Genomic DNA, 22,433 nt, shown 5'->3' on the forward strand with positions numbered 1-22,433 from the left:
CTTAACAACATGTCAGCCTTGATGTTTCACAGCAATGCCAGGCAGCACGGAGCTTATAGCTCTCTCTAGTGGACGTTACGCAGCACTGCGTCTGTTTCCAGCTGGCTCTTCTCCACTGTCTCACAAAGTGGGGTCCGTGGACCCCCAGGGCGAGGGGTATTTAAGGGGGGATTCCAGCGGGTCTCCAGCTAAATCGATCGATTGTTAGGAACCAAATGGACACTTACGGACCTGTAACTTGGGGCGCATGGGAGTGTCAAATAGGGGTCCGTTACCGTAGCCCAATCCATATAAAACAAACAATGAAATCACATTTAACTTAAAAATGGAGTGCCGTGATTTGTATCCACCCTAAGACATGGTATTATTATTATATAATAAAAAGGTGTACAGCATTTGTTAAAATGTGGACACGCCCACCTGGTGGGTGGTGATCCACCTGAACTGAAGCCACACACAGCAGTATTGTACGATAGATGTAGGTAGATGTAGTTGTATATTAAAGGGGGAGGGGTAGGGGAGGGGATGATATTTGTGATGTCAGTGTTTTTTCTATTGGCATATTTGACTGTCAAGGTTTCAGCCTCCAGGAAGAAACCCTACCCCTATACAAACCCCTATACAAACCCTACCCCGATACAAAGGGCATCACTGCACATAACAACCACACCAAGAAACCCTACCCCTATACAAAGGGCATCACTGCACATAACAACCACACCAAGGGCTCTATAATGAAGAAACCCTACCCCTATACAAAGGGCATCACTGCACAAACCCTACCCCTATACAAAGGGCATCACTGCACAAACCCTACCCCTATACAAAGGGCATCACTGCACATAACAACCACACCAAGGGGTCTATAATGAAGAAACCCTACCCCTATACAAAGGGCATCACTGCACATAACAACCACACCAAGGGGTCTATAATGAAAAAACCCTACCCCTATACAAAGGGCATCACTGCACATAACAACCACACCAAGGGGTCTATAATGACCTACCCCTATACAAAGGGCATCACTGCACACAACAACCACACCAAGGGGTCTATAATGACCTACCCCTATACAAAGGGCATCACTGCACATAACAACCACACCAAGGGGTCTATAATGACCTACCCCTATACAAAGGGCATCACTGCACACAACAACCACACCAAGGGGTCTATAATGAAGAAACCCTACCCCTATACAAAGGGCATCACTGCACACAACAACCACACCAAGGGGTCTATAATGAAGAAACCCTACCCCTATACAAAGGGCATCACTGCACACAACAACCACACCAAGGGGTCTATAATGAAGAAACCCTACCCCTATACAAAGGGCATCACTGCACACAACAACCACACCAAGGGGTCTATAATGAAGAAACCCTACCCCTATACAAAGGGCATCACTGCACACAACAACCACACCAAGGGGTCTATAATGAAGAAACCCTACCCCTATACGAAGGGCATCACTGCACATAACAACCACACCAAGGGGTCTATAATGAAGAAACCCTACCCCTAAACAAAGGGCATCACTGCACATAACAACCACACCAAGGGGTCTATAATGAAGAAACCCTACCCCTATACAAAGGGCATCACTGCACACAACAACCACACCAAGGGGTCTATAATGAAGAAACCCTACCCCTATACGAAGGGCATCACTGCACACAACAACCACACCAAGGGGTCTATAATGAAGAAACCCTACCCCTAAACAAAGGGCATCACTGCACATAACAACCACACCAAGGGGTCTATAATGAAGAAACCCTACCCCTATACAAAGGGCATCACTGCACACAACAACCACACCAAGGGGTCTATAATGAAGAAACCCTACCCCTATACGAAGGGCATCACTGCACACAACAACCACACCAAGGGGTCTATAATGAAGAAACCCTACCCCTATACAAAGGGCATCACTGCACATAACAACCACACCAAGGGGTCTATAATGAAGAAACCCTACCCCTATACAAAGGGCATCACTGCACAAACCCTACCCCTATACAAAGGGCATCACTGCACATAACAACCACACCAAGGGGTCTATAATGAAAAAACCCTACCCCTATACAAAGGGCATCACTGCACATAACAACCACACCAAGGGGTCTATAATGACCTACCCCTATACAAAGGGCATCACTGCACACAACAACCACACCAAGGGGTCTATAATGACCTACCCCTATACAAAGGGCATCACTGCACATAACAACCACACCAAGGGGTCTATAATGACCTACCCCTATACAAAGGGCATCACTGCACACAACAACCACACCAAGGGGTCTATAATGAAGAAACCCTACCCCTATACAAAGGGCATCACTGCACACAACAACCACACCAAGGGGTCTATAATGAAGAAACCCTACCCCTATACAAAGGGCATCACTGCACACAACAACCACACCAAGGGGTCTATAATGAAGAAACCCTACCCCTATACAAAGGGCATCACTGCACACAACAACCACACCAAGGGGTCTATAATGAAGAAACCCTACCCCTATACAAAGGGCATCACTGCACACAACAACCACACCAAGGGGTCTATAATGAAGAAACCCTACCCCTATACGAAGGGCATCACTGCACATAACAACCACACCAAGGGGTCTATAATGAAGAAACCCTACCCCTAAACAAAGGGCATCACTGCACATAACAACCACACCAAGGGGTCTATAATGAAGAAACCCTACCCCTATACAAAGGGCATCACTGCACACAACAACCACACCAAGGGGTCTATAATGAAGAAACCCTACCCCTATACGAAGGGCATCACTGCACACAACAACCACACCAAGGGGTCTATAATGAAGAAACCCTACCCCTAAACAAAGGGCATCACTGCACATAACAACCACACCAAGGGGTCTATAATGAAGAAACCCTACCCCTATACAAAGGGCATCACTGCACACAACAACCACACCAAGGGGTCTATAATGAAGAAACCCTACCCCTATACGAAGGGCATCACTGCACACAACAACCACACCAAGGGGTCTATAATGAAGAAACCCTACCCCTATACAAAGGGCATCACTGCACATAACAACCACACCAAGGGGTCTATAATGAAGAAACCCTACCCCTATACAAAGGGCATCACTGCACATAACAACCACACCAAGGGGTCTATAATGAAGTACTATCGCCTCATAAACACATTAAAAAAATCACACCCGTGTGAACTGAGTGGTGCATTTCTATGTTGGGAGTGAGCAGTTAAAACACAACGCTTTGTGTTGTTCGTAACGGTTTTTGCCTGTTTGTTTTACACTTTCAGCCTTAATTCCCTTATACCGCTCCGCCCTCTATTCAAGCCCTTGCCTTGTTTTCACGAGCAAATAAGTGTATCTCAGAACCTGAAAAACAAGCTTTTTGTTATGCATCTCTCCCACAGACAACAGAACCCTGCTCTGCTCATATAATGGGTGGCGAGATGTCTCGTCTCGTTGCCAAAGTTCTGTCACATTCCTGCGAGCGTGTCGGAACAGAACGGACACATTCTCACCTGAAACCTTAATGGCCACTTTATACTTGGGCCACGCCCCGAAAACAGCAGATCTACAACTTCACAGTGTGGCGCGTTGTAGATCTGCTATTTTTCACCGCACGGCTAAGAAATTGACAGAGTAGTCTAACAGCTCCCCTCATCAAGAACATAACATATTATATTAGGCAGTGGCATAAAGTAACGACATAAGTTTTCTCAAGTACAATGTTACTTTGACTTTACTTGATTTCCATTTCACAATACTTCATACTTCTGCTCTACTACAAAACAAAGGTTTTTTTGGCTATTTTTTAATCTTGAAAAGTAACAGTTTTGGACATGTGAGGTTTCCACCCGACAGAGACGATGCAGAAATCCTTGTCAGGCAGGAACCTCGTATCTCCATAATTTCAACTTTTAATGTTATTTCTCTTCACGCCCCACTTCATCATACAAATGTCGCACTAACGTAGCAAAAATATCAGAACTACAAGCTTGTGAGCTTGTTGATCGGCTATTTTCACTGGTTTATTTATTATCATTTTAAATTAATTAAAAAATAGTACATAGCCTACAAGGTTTTCCACCCGACCAGCGACGAAAATGTTGATTAAAAAAGAAATCACACCCGTGTGAATGGTGCAACTCTGTGTGGGGGTCCCTGGGGGGTCCCCGGAACATCCCGAACCTCAGGAACCCACCCAGGCCGCACAACAGTGAGACTTGGTGGTGTGTTAGGCTGTGCAACAGTGACACTTGGTGGTGATAATATGCTATTTCCGTGCTCGGACCCAGGGACACAGCCAGCCTAGGAGTGGTTGCACCACTCAAAAAACACCTCATGACGGTGACATGTGGAATTTTTCATTAGCTCGCCCCGGGGGCACCAGGGTGCTTGTCTGTTCCCTAAACCATCCTGTTGCTGCCGCCCTTTTTTCCACTCGCTCTCTCTCCCTCTCTCTCCCTCTCTCTCTCTCTCCTCTCTCCTCTCTCTCTCTCATTCTCTCTCGCCCTCATTCTCTCCCTCTCCAGTGTTATTCAGTCAGTCAGCTGGCCCGTGGTGTGGTGTATTGTATTGTATTGCATTGTGTCGTGTTGTGCTGTTTGTTGTTGGCGTGCGGTGCAGAGTGCAGACAGCTGTATGTATGAATGTATGCACGCATGCATGCATGCATGTATGTAGGGGGCCAGCAGTAGCCGTGCTGGTTTGCTGAGTGACGGTGTGTCTCCTCTCCTCCCCTCCCTCCCCACCACCATGGCCTGTCCCTCCTACACCGTGGTCATCATCCCGCTCAGGACCAGCCTCTACAGCCTGGACGCCCTGCGCTTCTACCTGTGGGTAAGGAGTGTGTGTGTGTGTGTGTGTGTGTGTGTGTGTGTGTGTGTGTGTGTGTGTGTGTGTGTGTGTGTGTGTGTGTGTGTGTGTGTGTGTGTGTGTGTGTGTGTGTGTGTGTGTGTGTGTGTGTGTGTGTGTGTGTGTGTGTGTGTGTTGCAGTGGCGGAAAAAGTACTCACATTATGTACTTGAGTAAAGGTGTTAATACTACAGTACAAAGTAGAACTACTCCGCTATACCGTACAGAAGTATTGGCATCAACATGACGCATTGTGGAATAAAAGTACAATATTTGTCTCTGAGATGTAGTGGAGTAGAAGTAAAAGTATTGGAAATTGGAATTACTAAAGTAAAGTACAAATACCTAAAAAATATATATACTTAGTAAATGTACTTAGTTACTTTCCACCACTGCGCTGTGTGCGGGGTGTACTATATCCGGCCAGATATCCGCCGTACAGTAGAATGTGGGTTGTGTGTGTGTGTTTATCTGGTGTGTGTACAGTAGGTGTGTCTATAAATGTCTTTCCACTGGAACACCATAACATTGCAGGATAAAAACACAAGCTGAATTGCTGCCATACTGTACATATGCAGTGGAGAGTCATTCTCACACACTGCCTCGCTTGGTCTGACCTATAACGATTGTGTGTAATATATCGCATTCATATTGCAAAAGTATCACAATACTCAATATGATCGATGCCATATTTGATATTCACGATTAATCAAATATCGGCCAAAGCCTATAGTGTGTCTACTAGTACACACATGCATTAGCTCTGGAGTGTTATATTAAGTACATGACACGGAGGTAGGAAGCATACTTTGCTTATGATACCGAGTGCAGTATGAAATGACTGTAGCGTACAGTACAGGCTTGTCTTAACAGCAGTAGGCTAAATACCTGTCTGGTGATGTAAGTCATTTGTCTCTCAGTGCCTCAAGGCTCAAACAGACGTCAGTGTTTCGCTACTTGCATTATGTACACCTGTCCATAGCGATTCCAAAATGCTGCAGTAAAACACACTGTATGTATACCATGTATGTATTTTCACATTTAATTTTATGTAGATGTTTCTTACTTTAGAAGAACTATAGTAAGAGTACCTGGAGGCCATTATATTATATAATATTCCAGGATTGACTTGCGTGAACAAAACATTTGGCAAGGATCTTCATCCTAACCCCAACCTGAATTTTTTGTGTGTATCTCTAAAGATATCACACATAAAACAATAATTTATCGAGGAAGATTATCCTCACGTCTAGCTCTTAAGTTCAAAAGCACACACACACACACACACACACACACACACACACACACACACACACACACACACACACACATGCGCGCACACACACGCACACACAGAGGTGAAAACATAATCTCTCACTCGCCTAAAGCCTGGCAGAATTAAAGACAACAATAGAGAGGTGATTGACCTTTGACCTACAGACTGGTTCACACAATGCCGTGGTGGCTTTGTGTTGAGTGATGCTTTCACAGTACAGCCTGCAGTCATTATGGTCATTTATACCCCATGGAATACAGCCGTGTTTCCCAACCTGAGGTCCGGGGCGGCGGGCCACTCATAACTTTGTTTCATACCGATTTTGTTTTTGTTCATAAAGTTGCAAAAGTATCTAACCCACAAACTAGATGCGTCACATCGTGTAGAATGGGAGGGGGGTTGCCTTTATTTGGATATAGTAGCCTACAGTTGAGATAGCCAGGAAACGGGCGAAGAAGACATGATTGCAGTCATGATTTAGAAGACATTTGTAGAATCTGTTCTCAAAGGGTTAAGTGGTTAATTGAGACCCATGTGTTATTGGGTAATGATGACTAGCGGTCACCCCGATGACACATTCCATCACACAGAGCCCTGCAACTCACATCTTCCCGTCAAACTCCCTGTGGAGTCAGTATTAATAGCTGATGCTGTTCAAGTGCAAAAGCAGACTAGAACCAAATCACAGTAATGTCACCATTTAATTGTCACCAATGAGGATTTACACAAAAACACTGTATAGTTTGTTGCGTGTTAATTGTTCCAGGTCTTAAAGTGGACCACAATGGAAACAAGCTTCAAACAACCTATACACAACAAAGAAAAAATTATCAAATCAAATCAAATCACCTTTATTTATAAAGAACTATTTCCATTGTACCAAAGTGCTGTACAGACATTTCATCAACACAACAGAAAGAGAGACACTGCAGGGCCTACAGGGGAGCAAAACACCGTTCTCCACAACTCACGATGCTTCACATTTAAAAACAATAGACAGATATTAAAAAGAGGCAAAGCCTTTTAATAAAAACATTAAAAAGTAGACAACATTGGCAGGAGAATGTGCTGATGCATTCAAAGTGCAATATAAATAACATGCTATTCATCTCTCAGGATGTTGGCCTTGGGAGCAGTATTATGGCGAGCATTCAGTGTCCTGGTGGTTTGGGGGAACAGCATGCCGGTGCTTCCTCCTAGGCTCTTGAACCTCCTACCAGACGGCGGTGGCTCAGGGGTAGAGTGCCTGGATGGTAACCGTAAGGTTGCCAGTTCGAACCCGGGCTCCCCCAGAGTTACTGTCGAAGTGTCATTGAGCAAGACACTGAACCCCTAATTGCTCCCGATGTGCTAGTTGGTGCCTTGCATGGTTTCCGCTGCCATCGGTGTATGAATGTGTGTGTGAATGGGTGAATGTAATGCACAATCTCTGTAAAGCGCCTTGGATAAAGGCGCTACATAAATGCACCATTTACCAGACGGCAGGACTCGGTTCAAAGAGACTGTGGGATGGGTGGGAGGAGTCAGTCATTATGCTTATGGCCTTCCTGATACATCGGTCTGTGTATATGTCACATATCTGATAACATACCGGTAGATAACATAATATCTGCGACAAATTTAAATCAGGATTCTGTTAAAAACACTCCAGAGAAACAGCCCTTCTTAGAGTCACGAACGATGTCATGATGTCCTCTGAGGAGGGAACACGCCCCGTCATGTAACTTCCCTGACGTTAAGCTGCCTATATGTGTTCAACAACACAGCCATGCAAAATAACATTGACAGCTACGAGGTGACGAAAGCTTGTTCTGCATAGCCACAGTTGCTAAACCATATGGATTGACATTGGACAATCGCTTTTTGTGGTGGGGTTTAGTAGTAGTAAGCAGTAAGGGTTTAGCGAAGGACTAATTGAATCCAGACAAAACAGAAGTTTGTTGCCCCAAGTAGGGTTGCTGCAGACGTTGCTGACCACCTTGGGTCATTGAAACAGAATATGCTCTAACCCCAGAAACCTTGGCATTATTTTAGATGAGTCTATGCTTTTAGATAAGCACGTTAATTCTATATCTCACACTTGTTTTTATCACCTTCGTAACATTGCCAAACTAAGATCAGTTGTTTCATACCCAGAGTTAGAAATGATTATTCACACATTTGTGTCATCATCACGTCTTGATTATTGTAATTCTCTTTTTACCCGTCTCCAAAACCTTGTTGGATCTCTTGCAACTGGTCCAGAACACAGCTGCAAAGTTACTGACCAGGTCCAGGAGATCCTGTCGGTTAAATAACACCCGTCCTTGCCTCCTTGCACTGGCTCCCAGTTAATTATAGAATACATTTTAATATTAGAGCCCTCCATGGCCAGGCACCTCCTTATCTGTTTCCAACCGTATACAGTATGTGCCCAGATGGTCTCTGAGATCCTCATCCCAGGCTTTGTTGGTTGTTCCTCAGACAGAATTGAAAACGAAAGGTGATCGAGCCTTTGAAAGTTTTGCCCCTATAGGCTATGGAATGAGCTCCCCTTCCACCTAAGAACTGTGACCATTCAAAGTGTAATATAGATAAAAAGTGCTATTCATCTCTCAGGATGTTGACCTTGGGGGCAGTATTATGGCGAGCATTCAGCGTCTATTTTATTTTCTATAAATAAATAGAAAACATGCATTATGCACTTAAAGCTTATATTTATTTATACTTGTACTGGCTGGTCAAAGATAGACGATCTACAATCTACAAGCTTTCAATGCATCGCTTTGGAGAAAGAAAAAAAAAAACATGTGAAACGTGGCATTCTGCATGATGCGTAATAGCCGTATTTTAACTTCTCGTTGAATACAGGCCTATTAGCCTACTTGTAACTGTATAGTAAGTAAAACATCAGAGCACTTCTTCCTCCACTGCCAGTTTGCTCTGTCGGTTGACTGTTGACCGTAATTTCATCCCTGTTTGACATGCTTGGTTTCCCTAATGATGCATTGACAATGGAGCCGAAAATGGCCTCCCGTGGCTCAGTAGATTGACTCTGCTGATAGACAAAGACTTGGGGCCCTCTGGAAGACAACAGGCAATGCTGCGCTGCTGGCCGTCCAGAGCTGTTGGTGTTGACTTGAAAACCCACCCCCAGGATACCAAGGTTGCCACGTTCACCGTGTTATTATAACTACTTTGGGGCTTGTTTTTTCTGTAAAATCACTTATTGGTAGTTGGCGGATTGTGGTTATTGGTGTCTTGAGTGTACAGGGTTTGATGGAGTCGGATCAACATGGAAGGTCAGCTCCATATATGGAGATCTAATGGTGGCAGCGGTGGCAGTATATTGAGTGTACAGGGTTTGATGGAGTCGGATCAACATGGAAGGTCAGCTCCATATATGGAGATCTAATGGTGGCAGCGGTGGCAGTATATTGAGTGTACAGGGTTTGATGAGGGCACAGGTAGGGCCGGGCCTTAATTCTCTGGCCTATTGAGTTTTCGCCGGCTGCCGGGCGTAGCTGCACAGATATCTTTGGGGCAGGCCTGTCTAGAGTCCTATCAGTCAAAAGGTAGACATGGAAAAGGAAGGACGGATGGCTAATGAGTCATCTTCAAGGTACAGCGGTGCCGGCGGACAGTGCTGAGCTTGCTGTGTGGTGTGTGGATTATTATTGTCTCTGTCAGGTGGAAACCTCCTCCAGAACCATATTTTCCAGGATTCAAATACCGATTTGCTTGTCCACATAATTATGACGTAAATTAATTGTCAATGGGAATTTAATCTGTGTGTAGGACAAAAATAGCCGATTTGCTTGTCCACATATGACAAAAATCTACACTAATGGGCTGGCTGAATATAGGAGGGGCTAGCGCCCCTCAAAAATGGCAAAAGCAGCAGCTCGTCGCGTTTCGAGCTTGTGAATCTGCTACTTTTGGTGCTTTTGTGTGACACTGTAGGCACTAGACAACAACGCTATCCTGTGTGAGAGCCTCTTGGCTTGAAATGTCTGAGGAACCACCACGGCTTTGTTTCAGGTGAAATGTCTGAGGAACCACCACAGCTTTGTTTCAGGTGCAGCGCCTCAAGGACCTGGAGATGGAGAAGGACTCTCTGTGGTGTGGTGTGGACGTTCTGGAGCAGGCCCGTCTGTGGTACCGTAGACGCCTGGAGGAGAACCGGAGCCAGCAGGCCGGTCTGGAGGCCGAGCCGGGCTTCAATGCTGGCGGATCTGAAGGGGCCCTGCTGCAGGTACCGTACGCTGTGGAATACTAACCTTTTAGTCCTGGCTCTCTGCGTCAGCAGGAAGGCAGTGTCGTGTCTTTGTACAGTAAGGTGTACATTACAAGAACGGTGATGAGACTGTTGTATGGTTTAGAGACAGTCGCACTGAGGAGAAGACAGGAAGCAGAGCTTTATTATAGTGAGTGTATCGGTAGAAGGATGTTGAGGTCGGAACTGCCAGGCAGGAGGCCTATAGAGGAAGACCAAAGAGAATATTTATGGATGTAGTGAAAAAGGACATGAAGTTAGTTGGTGTGAGAGAAGAGGAGGCAGAGGACAGGGTGAGATGGAGGCAGATGATTGGCTGTGGTGGTGGTGACCCCTGAAGGGAAAAGCCGGAAGGAACAGAAGGTGCTCGGTAGTTTGGTTTAGTTTAGTTCAGTGGTCCGGGGTCCCCCAGGGGGTCCTTGAAGGGGTTTCCAGGACCCCTTACATTTCACACCAGTTGTAGTTCTCAGAAGTTTTTGTTCCAAGACCCCAAAAAGTTTTTGGCCGCGGACCCCCATCTGAAAATGTTTTGTGCCAGGGACCCCCAGAAGAGAAGATTGAAATAGATTTGTGTTATACATACGGCACGTATACAGGCCATGTATAATTATGCTGAGGACCCTCTGGAACCACCCAAAGGACCCCTCACCCAGGGTGAGGCTGGGGGTCCCGGACCGACCCTACTCTCAGAACCACTGCCTTTTTACATCACTTCTCTTCAGCAGCAGACGGGTCTCTTGAAGCACGTTTCCCCCTCTGTCCGGCAGGCCAGGTGTTGCCAGCTGAGGTGTCGTATCCAGAGGGTCAACGGCTCTCTGGGCAGCATGATGAGCGAGCCCCAAGTGACCAGTGGCAGCACTCACTCCCTGCCCGATGCGGTGGCCGACAGCGACCTCCGCTGGCACAATTCGGTACTGGCTCAGGTAAGGACAAATATAAAGAGAAGAGGCCTATTCAGTATTCACACAGGGACCCCTTTTCCACCAGTTGGTTCCCAATGGGAACCGGTTCAGTTCTTTTTGGTTTTTAGTCCATGAGCCAGAGCTCCAAAATTGGTGGGCAAACTATACCCTATATTAAATTGTTTATAGGATCAATACAAGTAAATGAATGATAACCCTTCCACAGTAGTAGCTTTTTCATATTTTTGATTATTTTGCATATTTTCCTACATAATGCCTCATTTGCATATTAAAAAATTGTCTTCGTGTAAGTACTCAATTGGGGAAGTTTAATGGTGATAACAATCTAATATAGGTATGGTTTTGCTACACTCAATTCATAATTAACGTTTCAATTTTGGAGCTCTGGCTCATGGACTAAGAACCAAAAATAACTGAACCGGTTCCCACTGGGAACCAACCGGTGGAAAAGAACTGAACCGGTTCCCACTGGGAACCAACCGGTGGAAAAGGGGCCAGGGTGACTTGACTTGCCGCGCTATGAGCTTGTAGATCTGCTATTTTTCAATAGCTAAAGTATAACATAATGCTTAAAACACCAAAAGAGGTTCCCGTCCTGAAAGAGGTTAACTGCTGCAAACAAACGTTCATAGTCCATAGACTGGGCTGCCACATGATGTCACGTTTAGTGCCCTAACAAACATTAAAAGTCCATAGACTTGGCTGCCATTAGCTTTTTGTTGAAAGTGCTCTAAACTAACGGAGACCCCCAGAAGAGATTTGTGTTTAATTCATAATTATTAGGGATGGTATCGAAATAATACAGATTATTTAATCGGTTTTCACCAGCAATTTTTGTTTAAAACATTCTACATTGAATTTGTGTACTCATCTCATTCAGTAGTCATTCAGTTGTGAAAACAGACACTTGGAAAAGAGTATAGGCTATTTATTGATTGACTTTATTAACAGGCTTTGGGCCAAGCCCCTAGTGCCTAGGCTTGTTTGTCCTGTATAATATCAGAATCGGTATCGGCTGATATGATCCTGCAGATAATCGGAGATCGGATATCGGTCATAATTTCATAATCGTGCACCCCTAATAATTATTAATTATCGTCCAAACAAGCAGATATAAAATAGCGGATACAGACTAGCCGATACACAAGCTTGCAGCGTGTCACACTACAAGCTTTTGTATCTCCTTTTTTTGAATAGCCAAAGTATAAAATATGGTTAAAGTAGTTAAATTGGTTGTGATGCTATTAACTTTACTTACCTTACCTACCTTACCTTACCTTACCTGACTTTGAGAACCACTGCGCTATACTTCTACTCGGAGGCAAACATGTTTACTTTTTACTCCACTACAATTATTTGTCTGTTTTAGTTACTAGTTATTACTAGTTATTGCCGTTTTAGATTATTATTACAAAACATTCATACAACAATACATGAACCAATTAACCCATAGCTTAGTAGGATATTCAAAAATAGATGGTAGATCTGATATTTAATAAGTTGCCAGTACTTTTTTCAATGTGGAATTACTTCCTTCTTATTCTTCCTCTTCTTCACAGGAAGTGAGTGAGAAAAATCGACAGATTGCTATTTTGGAAATAGAACGAGAAAGACTCCTTCAGCAACTTGGAGGACTCTATGCGCAATGATGGCCTGCACACACACACACACACACACACACACACACACACACACACACACACACACACACACACACACCAGATTTGTGCAAGCAAAAAATATGCTCAATTTTACATTTCATTAAATGTTCTGCTATTGTTTTAGTTTCTCTAACCACTGTAAATACGCATGTAAAATAATAAAGTCTATGTTGGATGTAATATCAGATGGTGTTTTGTTTTCATCCCTAGTGAGGAATGTTGCTTGTGAGTAAAAGGTGAGTATTGGGCAGAAACCTCTTATCTCCTTATTTTACTTTTTGTGGGTTTTTTGCCCTACGTGATCAAACTACAGTCACACAAAAGCATCAAAAGTAACAGATCTACAAGCTAGATCTGCTGCTTTCGCTATTTTTGAATTTGAATCCTGAAGAGTAGCATATAGTAGGCGGCATGATCTGACCATTTTTATAAAAGTAATTTTATTCTAGAGAATGTGATCTGTTTTCATAAAGCGCAACCTGTCGGCATACTCCTTCCCAACCTTTTCTCGATCTGGGCCCACTTGAAAATCTGGAAAGTGTTCTTGGGTCCACCCACCTCACCCCTTAACTTAATGGGTGGGCCGCGTGCATTCTCAGAGCTCAGTTGTTTTAATGATCAACAATCACTTGTGTTCCGCTAAGAACTTAGTTATTATTTATTATGACAGTGAAAACACATTTTTCAAGGCTCTTATTCCCATATTCTAACTTTTTGTGGGTTAGAATAATGGGAGAATGGTGTGGTGTGCACAGTTAGACACTAGATGGTGATAGCGCACCTGCCCTTTTGCCCTCTGGACAGCAAAGAGCCCTTTTGAAAGTTCTTTTTTTTTAACAGTTTGTTCATTTTATTTTTGTTTTGTACAGTATGTGGCTCATGATGACATCCATCAATTCTGGATTAAATGCTTCTAATATATTATTTATGCTCCTGAATCTATACATCTCACACACTATTAAGGCAACTGGTGGTTCCTGATGCGCAGCACAAGGTGCCCTTTTTTCACTTGAGCCCCTCTAAATGTCTGTGCACGCTACTGGTGTCCAAGGGGAAAAAAGGGGTTGGGAACCAATTTAGGCTTTTAGCAGACGGCCTTTATCCAGAGCGACTTAACCCATTTTGGGCGGGAACCCCTTTTGGTGTTAGCATTATGTTATGCTTTAGCTATTGAAAAACAGCAGATCTACAAGCTCATGTAGCTCATACGAGCTTGTGGACACGACTGACATGGAAACAGAAAACTGTCAGGATGTAGAAGACATTTAGACTGTGTAGTGCCTCAGTAAACTAGGATCACAGGCAAACCAAGAACCTAGCATGCAGTCTCTAAACAATATAAGATAAAATTAATAATAATCTGTAAATTGAAACTAATAGGCTGTCAGGTAAACGAATATACTTGCCAGGTAAATAAATAACATGCAACGTTTAAACGTAATTTTGATGGCATAAGACCACACATGGAGAAAGAACCTGTCGCGGTGGCTCACACGGGGGCGGGGCAGCCCATTGTTGAGTCAAGTAAATGGGTTAAGTAAAAGTATCAATACTGCAATATAGAACTACTCTGTTACAAGTAAAAGTCCGGAAATTCAAAATGTACTTGAGTAAAAGTATGAAAGTATTGGCAAAATCTACTTAAAGTACCAAAAGTAAAAGTGTAGGCTACTCATTATACAGACTGTCATTTCAAGTTTTCAAATGCGTAATTTTCTTTTTGAAAATCGCAGATCTAGCTTGTAGATCGGCTATTAAATATACAAATATACAAAGTATATTTAAAGTAACTACAGTTATTCAAATAAATGCAGTGGAGTAAAAGTACAATATTTGGATTCGAGGTGTAGTGGAGTAGAAGTTAAAGTATTGGATATAGAACAAAGTGGAGATCCGGGCAACACTTGATGTTTAAAAGGAGTCAAACTTTATTGAACCGACATGTTTCGACCTATACGGTCTTCATCGGGGCTGTAAAGTATTGGATATTGGGAATATTCAAGTAAAGTGCAAATACCTCAAAATTGTACTTATACTTACAGTATACATAAGTACATGTAGGCTACTCAGTTACTTTCTACCATTGCTCTTGAGAGCCTCAAGAAGCCAGCCTCCTATTTCCGTCCCAGTATGTGGGCCCTCTCTGTCCTGACACGTTGCATGGCCTCTCCCTGGTGGTCTGCTCTGATGTTTATCCACTGATAAACCTTATCTCACCTACCCATCACCTCTCTCTCTCTCTCTCTCTCTCTCTCTCGTTCACTCACACACACACACACTGTGTACAATGCACACACTGACACACATGTATATGTATACTAGTGTCTACACACAAGCTTGCACGCTTGCACGCATGCAAACAACAGAACTGTAGCCTACCGCACTTGCACACACGTACCATCAAGTAGTATATACAGTAGCTACTTTACTTTTATGCGAGTCAATAAAGAGCACTTCCCGATCAAGCAGAGCTTTGTTCTCTTTCATTGTTTTTATAGATTTTCACAGTTGCGTGCACATTACAAAGATACTTACTTGCGTGACAACGTACACACATAAATAAAAAAAACACAAGACAGAATCAACAACATTCTCATGTATGTGTCACTCTCATACAAATTACTCTTTTCCATTCTTCTTTTAATCTGCTATCCAGCCTTCATCAGTCACTGGCCTGATGAAGTAAAGTAAGAAATACCTAAAAAATTGTACTTAAGTACAGTACTTGAGTAAAAGTACTTTTTGACTGTTTACACCACTGTAAGGCAGAACCCAATATATTTCAAAACGTTTTGTTTTCTCATAAATGTGATGCCTTACTTTTTGTTTTCTCATAAATGTAATGCCTTACTTTGTCATACTACAGTGTGACACCAAAGTAGCAAAAATCGCTTATAGCCTATACAACGTGTGGCTATATGACGTGTTTTGTGCTTGTAGTTCAGCTATTTTTTCTACTTTTGATAAAAGAAAATGAGTGAAAATCAAAGTGGTTTACGACTAGAGTGAAATACAACTAGAGACCATAAAATAATTAGGGCTGTCAAAAAAGTGTGCATTCAACTCGGAATCAATGCATACATTTATTTTAATCAACTTCTCAATTCTCTCTTTTTTTTCTCTCCTTTTCTTCTCTCCTCTGTGTTCCCAAGCATAAAAAACATCCCTGCATTGAGGGGACACTCCTGTATAAAATGGCACAGAAACCACATGCCTGCAAGGAATCCACGCACCACGACTTCGATTGCAATCTGTGCGCGGAAAAGAAAACATCCATTACAGCCGAAGCTTTCCTTTAAGTAGCTCAGTTTTTGCTATCTTCACAGAGCCGCTGAACCATCAAGGCCAGGGTACCAGCACTTGGTTAATTATCGGGTCTAATTCACGCAGCACGCACAGCCCAAACGCCTTCTGTAAGAGACGGGACGTCACGCTTGCATGGCGCTGAACGCTTGTACTTCCCTCGAGGCACGGTTCGCTGGCTCTCAACCCTGCTGGTCTCTGCCGCTCCCCGTCGGGCCTGTCCTGTACACAGTAATAACACGTCTTTTGGTTTTTGATCTGTGGCTTTTTCGCACCGAGAGGATATTGGAAAAATAACGTGTCGTTTCCGTGCAGGTTGGCGGAGGCGTGAAACATAAACAAATAGATGGAGAGAGGAGGATTTGGGGAGGAGGCACACCGCAGATATGTCTCTAGCGGGACTGAGGTTTCCCTCATAAATTGAATTCCTCAAACAAGACTGAAGCTGATACCATTTGCATTTCCCGGACCGCCTCATTATATCTGAGCTCTGAACGCGTTCACAAAGTAAAAAACGCATTGATTTACCAGAGCAGAGATTATGCTGTCTTCATGGTCACCCCAAAATGATCTAATACGCATTATCTTTCAATTGACAAACTATAGCTTACTTATGGGCAAAATTTATAGGCTATATTTTGTCTTCAAAATCCCTTCAAATGACCACCTCAACCATTTTCAACCTATCTACAGTACATACAGTAATTGGTCTGTGGACAGACTGAGAAACCCATGCCTACCAGTGAGTGAAATCATCAGTAGGCAGGTAATTTATGCAAGATTAATGCAAGAACAATGGAAAGTTTTACATGCCAATTTTCCAGGTTTCTATTGGCCTGAAATCACCATCCGTGGATGTCATTGGTGGGCACTGCCTATAGCCAAAATCATCCATGTATCGTCAACCATGGTTCGTGATACATATCGATATCGTATAATAGCTGTTATCGTTACACCCCTAGTAGGCATGTTTCTTAACTGTCCACAGCTCACCAATAAAACGCAGAGCGAGTATGGTAATGGTTCCATCTTACTAGTGAGGACCAATTATATGAAGATAAGGTTAAAAACGGGTGCATGGATCTCTCAGAAATAGTAAGTAAAGCCCCACTCGCCCCCGTTCTGCTCTCTAAAAAGGTACACGGGTTGCATTTAGGCCTATATGTTTCATCATCGTCTTTATGCCAATGAGTTCCTCACACATTTTGTGTATTGTCATTGCTGTTTTATCCCACTGACTCACGGTAGCATGTAAACTCTACTTTGTCGTAGACACTCCCGGCTGCCAGGTGCCGGCCCAGCCCCTAGGCAGGGTTATGTGAAGTGACAATCTGTCTGAAAACATGCAATGATGCAAGCCACCAACGTTTGCTCAAGGACACTTGGACATGTAGCCAGGAGGAACCTGAAACCATCACATTCAGAGACAGCCGCTATCTCCTGAGCTACTGCCGCCCCCAATTTTAGCAGTGTTTCCCAAATAGTGGCTCAGGACCCATCTATGGCTTGCAGACCCATTTGTATGGCTTTATGAGTGTGTGGTCCTTCACGTGAAAAGGTTTGAGAACCTGGTTTGGATTGCCTTGTTGGGGTCGACTAAATGTAATAAGGTAGGTGTGAGTGCCGAATTCTAAATGCTGAACCTCTAGGAAAACTGTGGAATAATAAAATATAGAATAAAACAATCCTCTACTATATTTTTGTAAACATTTTACATCATTTGTCAGAGATTAGAAAAAGGTTTTCTCTGAATTATATCCTATCCTCATTGCAACAAAAACTGCCAAAATAAGACTGTATACATCTAGAGATGATGCTAATATTAGATATTTTAATAACACTTGCATGCATTTACTTATTAAATTAATTATTAAATATTAAACATGTCTATCTATTGTATGTGGTTACACCAGTATGCTGATGTTAAATTTGATACCAGTGGTGTATTTTAATTCTGCATCCTATGCACTTGTACTTAATTGTCATCAGTCTGTGATTTGTAAGCAACTAAGCTTTGTTCCAGTGCTTGGAACAAATTGGTGTAATGTGTCTAAAGTGTGTTGTGCTGTTTTCTTCCAAGTCTCTGTAGCCCAGGAGGAGTGTCTGTGATTTGCAAACCAAGTTGTGCAAAGTCCACCTAAGTCCTATGAGTTGTCTTCCAAGCCCCTGTGGTATCAGGACTGTGTCAGTGCTTCATCAACAGATGTGGTTTGAAACTACCACTGGGAACAATTTCTCATTGCCTATTAATCCCAGAAGTAAGCATTGACTTGTCACTAATAGCTTCTATTCCTTTGTAGCTGAGATGTGTCGGGTTTGTAAACGGAAGGCGTGTGGTTTAAGATTGCGGTTTGGGCCATTTTCACTGTCGATCAAAATTCTAAAGGGTTTTCACTCGTATCTTCTGTTTATCTGTGGCACAAGAAATATGTCAAGGATTTAAAAACTGCAGGTGCTTAACATCAACTCGCACTGCTTGGTTCAAAACTCAACTGCCTCAATAAAACAACTTAAAATCAACTCACACTCATGAAGGGGAAACAATTGACGAAACAAAAAATAAAACTGGTTCATAAACCAAATGCATCACAATAATGTTTTAGTTACTGCCATATAAACATCAGGACACATGATTGCTACTGGCTATAATGAGAGAACCAATAGGCCTACAACTTTATAAACAAACGCACAATTAAACATTTCATAACTCTGACAATAGAATAAAACACTTAAACAAAACAATTAAAGCATCTGTTGTAGGCAAAGTTGGAGAGTGGTGTCATTTACATGGCAAGAATGTAAGCAGGCATGGTACTTGAGAACACTCCTTAACCCAATCAAAACTATGACAGATTCTAAAAATGTCTTCTAAATCAGTTTTCTGAAGAAAAAAAAACGTATGTTGCTATATCGGTGGTTCTCAAACATATTCATGTGAAGAACCCCCAAACTATATTTGTCCAACCCCCATCTGAAAATAGTTTGTTTCAGGTACCCCGTAGAAGCAAAGATGAAAAAGATATACAGTATAAACTATATTCAAAGATGTGCACAAAATGTCCACAATTAATTGCAAAGACCCTCGGTTTTATATGTCCTCCATTTACATTTTTGAGGGACACTAGCCTATCCCCTCCAATGCATGGCCTTCCGAAATTACGTCATGTGGCACCCGAGTCTATATGGACTTTTAATGTTTGTTAGAGCCTAATCTAGAAATGCACCTGCAAATTTGTATGTAATGTGTATGTACGTCTGTAATCCACGTAACTCGAGAACCGTTCACCCCACCGACTTCAAATGTGACTCATGCGTTTCAACTTCCACACCACCACAGGGAGTGCAGTGCCTGGCCTGGAGCCGGTGGTCCCGGCGCCAACATTGACAAACAGTGCCATAAGACGGTACGTCATTTTGGAATAATTCATTCCATTCTCCAAAATGTAATACTGTACATAGAGCAGTAATATAGTGATCCGTTTAATGTTTAGGACATTCTGAAACGCACAGAAAGTCATGACCTACTGTACATCAACACAGTGGGGTTTAATCCCTTTTATTGACACATTGACAGCAGAACCACCGCTATTCCGAACGCTCACTATTCCATTAATCGGAATAGCGGGGTTTCTCCAGGCTTAGAGGGTTTGTGTTAACATTGACAATGAATGGCCAGCTTTGAGTGTTTGTGTAAACACAAACATTGAATGCCATTGAGAGTGAATGGACGCGTTGGCCAGCTTTAAGTGAAACACAAACATTGTATAAACACAAACATTGAAGACGAAGGTGAGGACGCAAATTGTGATTGGCCGGAATGAGATGATGTATGATGATAAGAGCGCCCCTCACTTCACACAGGTGTGATTCTTTTTAAGCTTGAGAAGCTCCGTTTCACAGTGTTCTAATAAGCATTTTCCCCACAGTCGCTGAGACTGGTTTTGGACTCTCCGTCACTGTTGCATTCTGTCCTCTGTGACACAGGCGCGCGGCCTCGCGCGTCTCTGAGCGACGTCTCCACCACGGCGCCGGCGGACACGCCATAGTCCAGCAGGCTCTGGAGGTGCTTGATGTAGTCGATGGCGGCGCGCAGGGTCTCCACCTTGCTGAGCCTCTTGTCCTCCAGCTCCTGCGGCAGATGCTCTCGGAGGCGCGCGTAGCCCTCGTTGACGCAGCGCACCCGGTGGCGCTCCCGCTCGTTCCTCTTCCGAATGAACGCGGGCTCCAACGAGTAGTCCAACATGCCATGCAGGTGGTGTCCGTGGAAGCCGGGGAAGTAGGCTAGGTGGCCATGTGTAGGCCTACTAGGGTCCAGGTAGGCCGTGTGGACATGGATGGACAGCGGGAGGGCGTCCACGTAGGACACAGTGTCCAGGCGTCCCGGTTTGGCCGTGACCGTCCCGGTTTCGATATGGCCGTCCCGAGTCCCGACAAATATCTGTAAAACAATGCAAATAAAACAACAACATTAAAGGCATACTAGGTAGAATCCCTGATCACTCCCCTCTCTGACAGGTATATAATCCAAGTGATTGCTGTCTGATTAGAGAGAACACTATGGGGTTGGATTGGGGGGTCAAATCAACGAGCGCAGCGCGGCTGCAGCTCACCACCGCTCCTTGGCTGCGGCTCACCACTCCAAGAGATGGGTCAAATGTAGAGAAAGAAATGTCACTGCAGTAACGTGTGACAAATCGTACGACTTTGACTAACGAGCATAGAACGTATGGCCCAATCAATCAACTAACTCAGTGCACATTTCCCTTTGAAGTTCAAAGGGATCAATTTGATCCCCCCCCCCCCCCCCCCCCCCACAGACGGAAAATAAACGTCCCTGCAAGGGATGAATGTCACCATAAACAGTGGAACAAAACCAAAATACAGCCAGAGGGATGTATTTTTCTTTGGAAATACCCCAGCATATGGTGGCTGATCGAGGGGAAAACATTACCTATAATGCCTTTAACAAACAAATTGCCCTGGTAACCCACCTCAATTAAAATGATACATCAATGTTCAACATGTTCTGCTGAAAGGTAAATTTGCCCCCCATCCTGATGAAAATGCCAGGCGGAAACAAAAACAAATCAATTCAATGCGATGTAAAAACTAAACGGTGGGAATAGCAGATCTACAAGCTCAAGTTTGTAGATCTGTTATTTTTGGTATTTCTTTTAATAGGGCAAAAGTGGTTGTGGTGGTTTACCCTAGTGTAGGAGGCTCTGCAGGGGTCCATGGTGAGGTCGTCGTACGCCAGAGGTCGTGCGTATGGCATTCGATCCATTACGTCCTCGTCAAGGTGAGACATCGTTCTAGGTAGAGAAAGTGCTTCATTGATTAATTGATCCAACCATTAATTAAGCTAATTGATTTGATTGAAATATTTGATTAATCGATCCCTATTTTGGGCATATTAAAATGGGGGAAAATAAATTGGTTGCCGATCATCATTGTAGATCAGCTTATATCTTCACCAGTTTTGCATGACACCATTGTGCGACAAAGTATAAAATATGAAAAACATGCTTCTCAATTACTTACCAAATGAGATAATTGATAGAATAATCCTCAAGAAATGAATCTCTGGTTGAAAACATTTAAAAATATATATATTTGTATATAATTATATTTTACCAAAACCTACCTGCTCACATGCCATATAGCCTCTAATCATCTTGTTTTTTTTCCCTTATAGGTTCCGAATCCTTTGCTTTAGAGCCTGACTCCGTGTGTGCTCTACGTACGTACCTCTCCACAGGTATAAGCGTTAATCTCACCAACAGCATGCTGCTGACTTTGTGACAGTCGAGCTGTAGTTCAGTGTGGTTTCACTGTAGGAGTTGGTGGGTGGGATAATGCACTGCAGCATGTAGCCCTGCCCTCTAATAAGATCAAAGTGCTGATATGATTCTCATGGTCTGTATGTAAATCCCTGTCCAGTGGTGTAATGTAACCATGCACTCAGGTAGTGTACTTAAGTAGGAGTGAGGTATTTGAACTTTTCTGCAGTATATTTCCAATTTGCAATGCTTATTACTTCTCGAATTACTTCGCAAATATTGTCTACTCCCCTAATTATTTGAAAACACTTTACTACTTTGTAGATTTTGATTATTATATACATACATA

General features: G+C 43.2%; 2 protein-coding genes and 1 long non-coding RNA gene across 5 annotated transcripts; 2 read left to right on the top strand and 1 right to left on the bottom strand.

Moving 5' to 3' along the window:
• The first annotated feature begins 4,578 nt into the window (after positions 1 to 4,578).
• Positions 4,579 to 13,608, top strand: sapcd1 (suppressor APC domain containing 1). Of its 3 annotated transcripts, none has more exons than XM_083757489.1 (4): positions 4,579 to 4,871; positions 10,220 to 10,396; positions 11,140 to 11,340; positions 12,900 to 13,608. In XM_083757489.1, the coding sequence occupies exons 1-4, from the start codon at positions 4,788 to 4,790 to the stop codon at positions 12,987 to 12,989; spliced, it is 552 nt and encodes a 183-aa protein (XP_083613615.1). In that variant the 5' UTR covers positions 4,579 to 4,787; the 3' UTR covers positions 12,990 to 13,608. The 3 variants fall into 3 exon arrangements, with proteins under 3 accessions (XP_083613615.1, XP_083613616.1, XP_083613617.1); XM_083757490.1 differs by having other exon boundaries at positions 11,185 to 11,340; XM_083757491.1 differs by having other exon boundaries at positions 13,212 to 13,237.
• Positions 13,609 to 17,792: 4,184 nt separating this feature from the next.
• LOC310853277 lies at positions 17,793 to 20,419 on the top strand. The gene is made up of 4 exons (XR_014568761.1): positions 17,793 to 17,914; positions 18,385 to 18,562; positions 19,642 to 19,708; positions 20,289 to 20,419. It is a non-coding gene; the product is annotated as an uncharacterized lncRNA (long non-coding RNA).
• Positions 19,913 to 21,987, bottom strand: LOC310853276 (uncharacterized protein). Its single transcript, XM_083757545.1, has 3 exons — positions 21,949 to 21,987; positions 21,511 to 21,616; positions 19,913 to 20,742 (listed from the first exon to the last, which is right to left on the bottom strand). The coding sequence occupies exons 2-3, from the start codon at positions 21,610 to 21,612 to the stop codon at positions 20,209 to 20,211; spliced, it is 636 nt and encodes a 211-aa protein (XP_083613671.1). The 5' UTR covers positions 21,613 to 21,616; positions 21,949 to 21,987; the 3' UTR covers positions 19,913 to 20,208.
• Between the last annotated feature and the right edge of the window lie 446 nt (positions 21,988 to 22,433).

The sequence above is a fragment of the Protomyctophum parallelum genome (genome assembly GCF_964188405.1).
Source record: "Protomyctophum parallelum genome assembly, chromosome: 22".
NCBI classification, from domain to species: domain Eukaryota; kingdom Metazoa; phylum Chordata; class Actinopteri; order Myctophiformes; family Myctophidae; genus Protomyctophum; species Protomyctophum parallelum.

Coding starts and splice junctions, on each gene's coding strand:
- sapcd1 (XM_083757489.1), top strand. CDS start 4,788: ATGGCCTGTCCCTCCTACACCGTGGTCATCATCCCGCTCAGGACCAGC. Junction 4,872..10,219: donor CCCTGCGCTTCTACCTGTGG/GTAAGGAGTGTG, acceptor GCTTTGTTTCAG/GTGCAGCGCCTCAAGGACCT. Junction 11,341..12,899: donor ACAATTCGGTACTGGCTCAG/GTAAGGACAAAT, acceptor TCTTCTTCACAG/GAAGTGAGTGAGAAAAATCG.
- LOC310853276 (XM_083757545.1), bottom strand. CDS start 21,612: ATGTCTCACCTTGACGAGGACGTAATGGATCGAATGCCATACGCACGA. Junction 20,743..21,510: donor GCAGAGCCTCCTACACTAGG/GTAAACCACCAC, acceptor ATTGTTTTACAG/ATATTTGTCGGGACTCGGGA.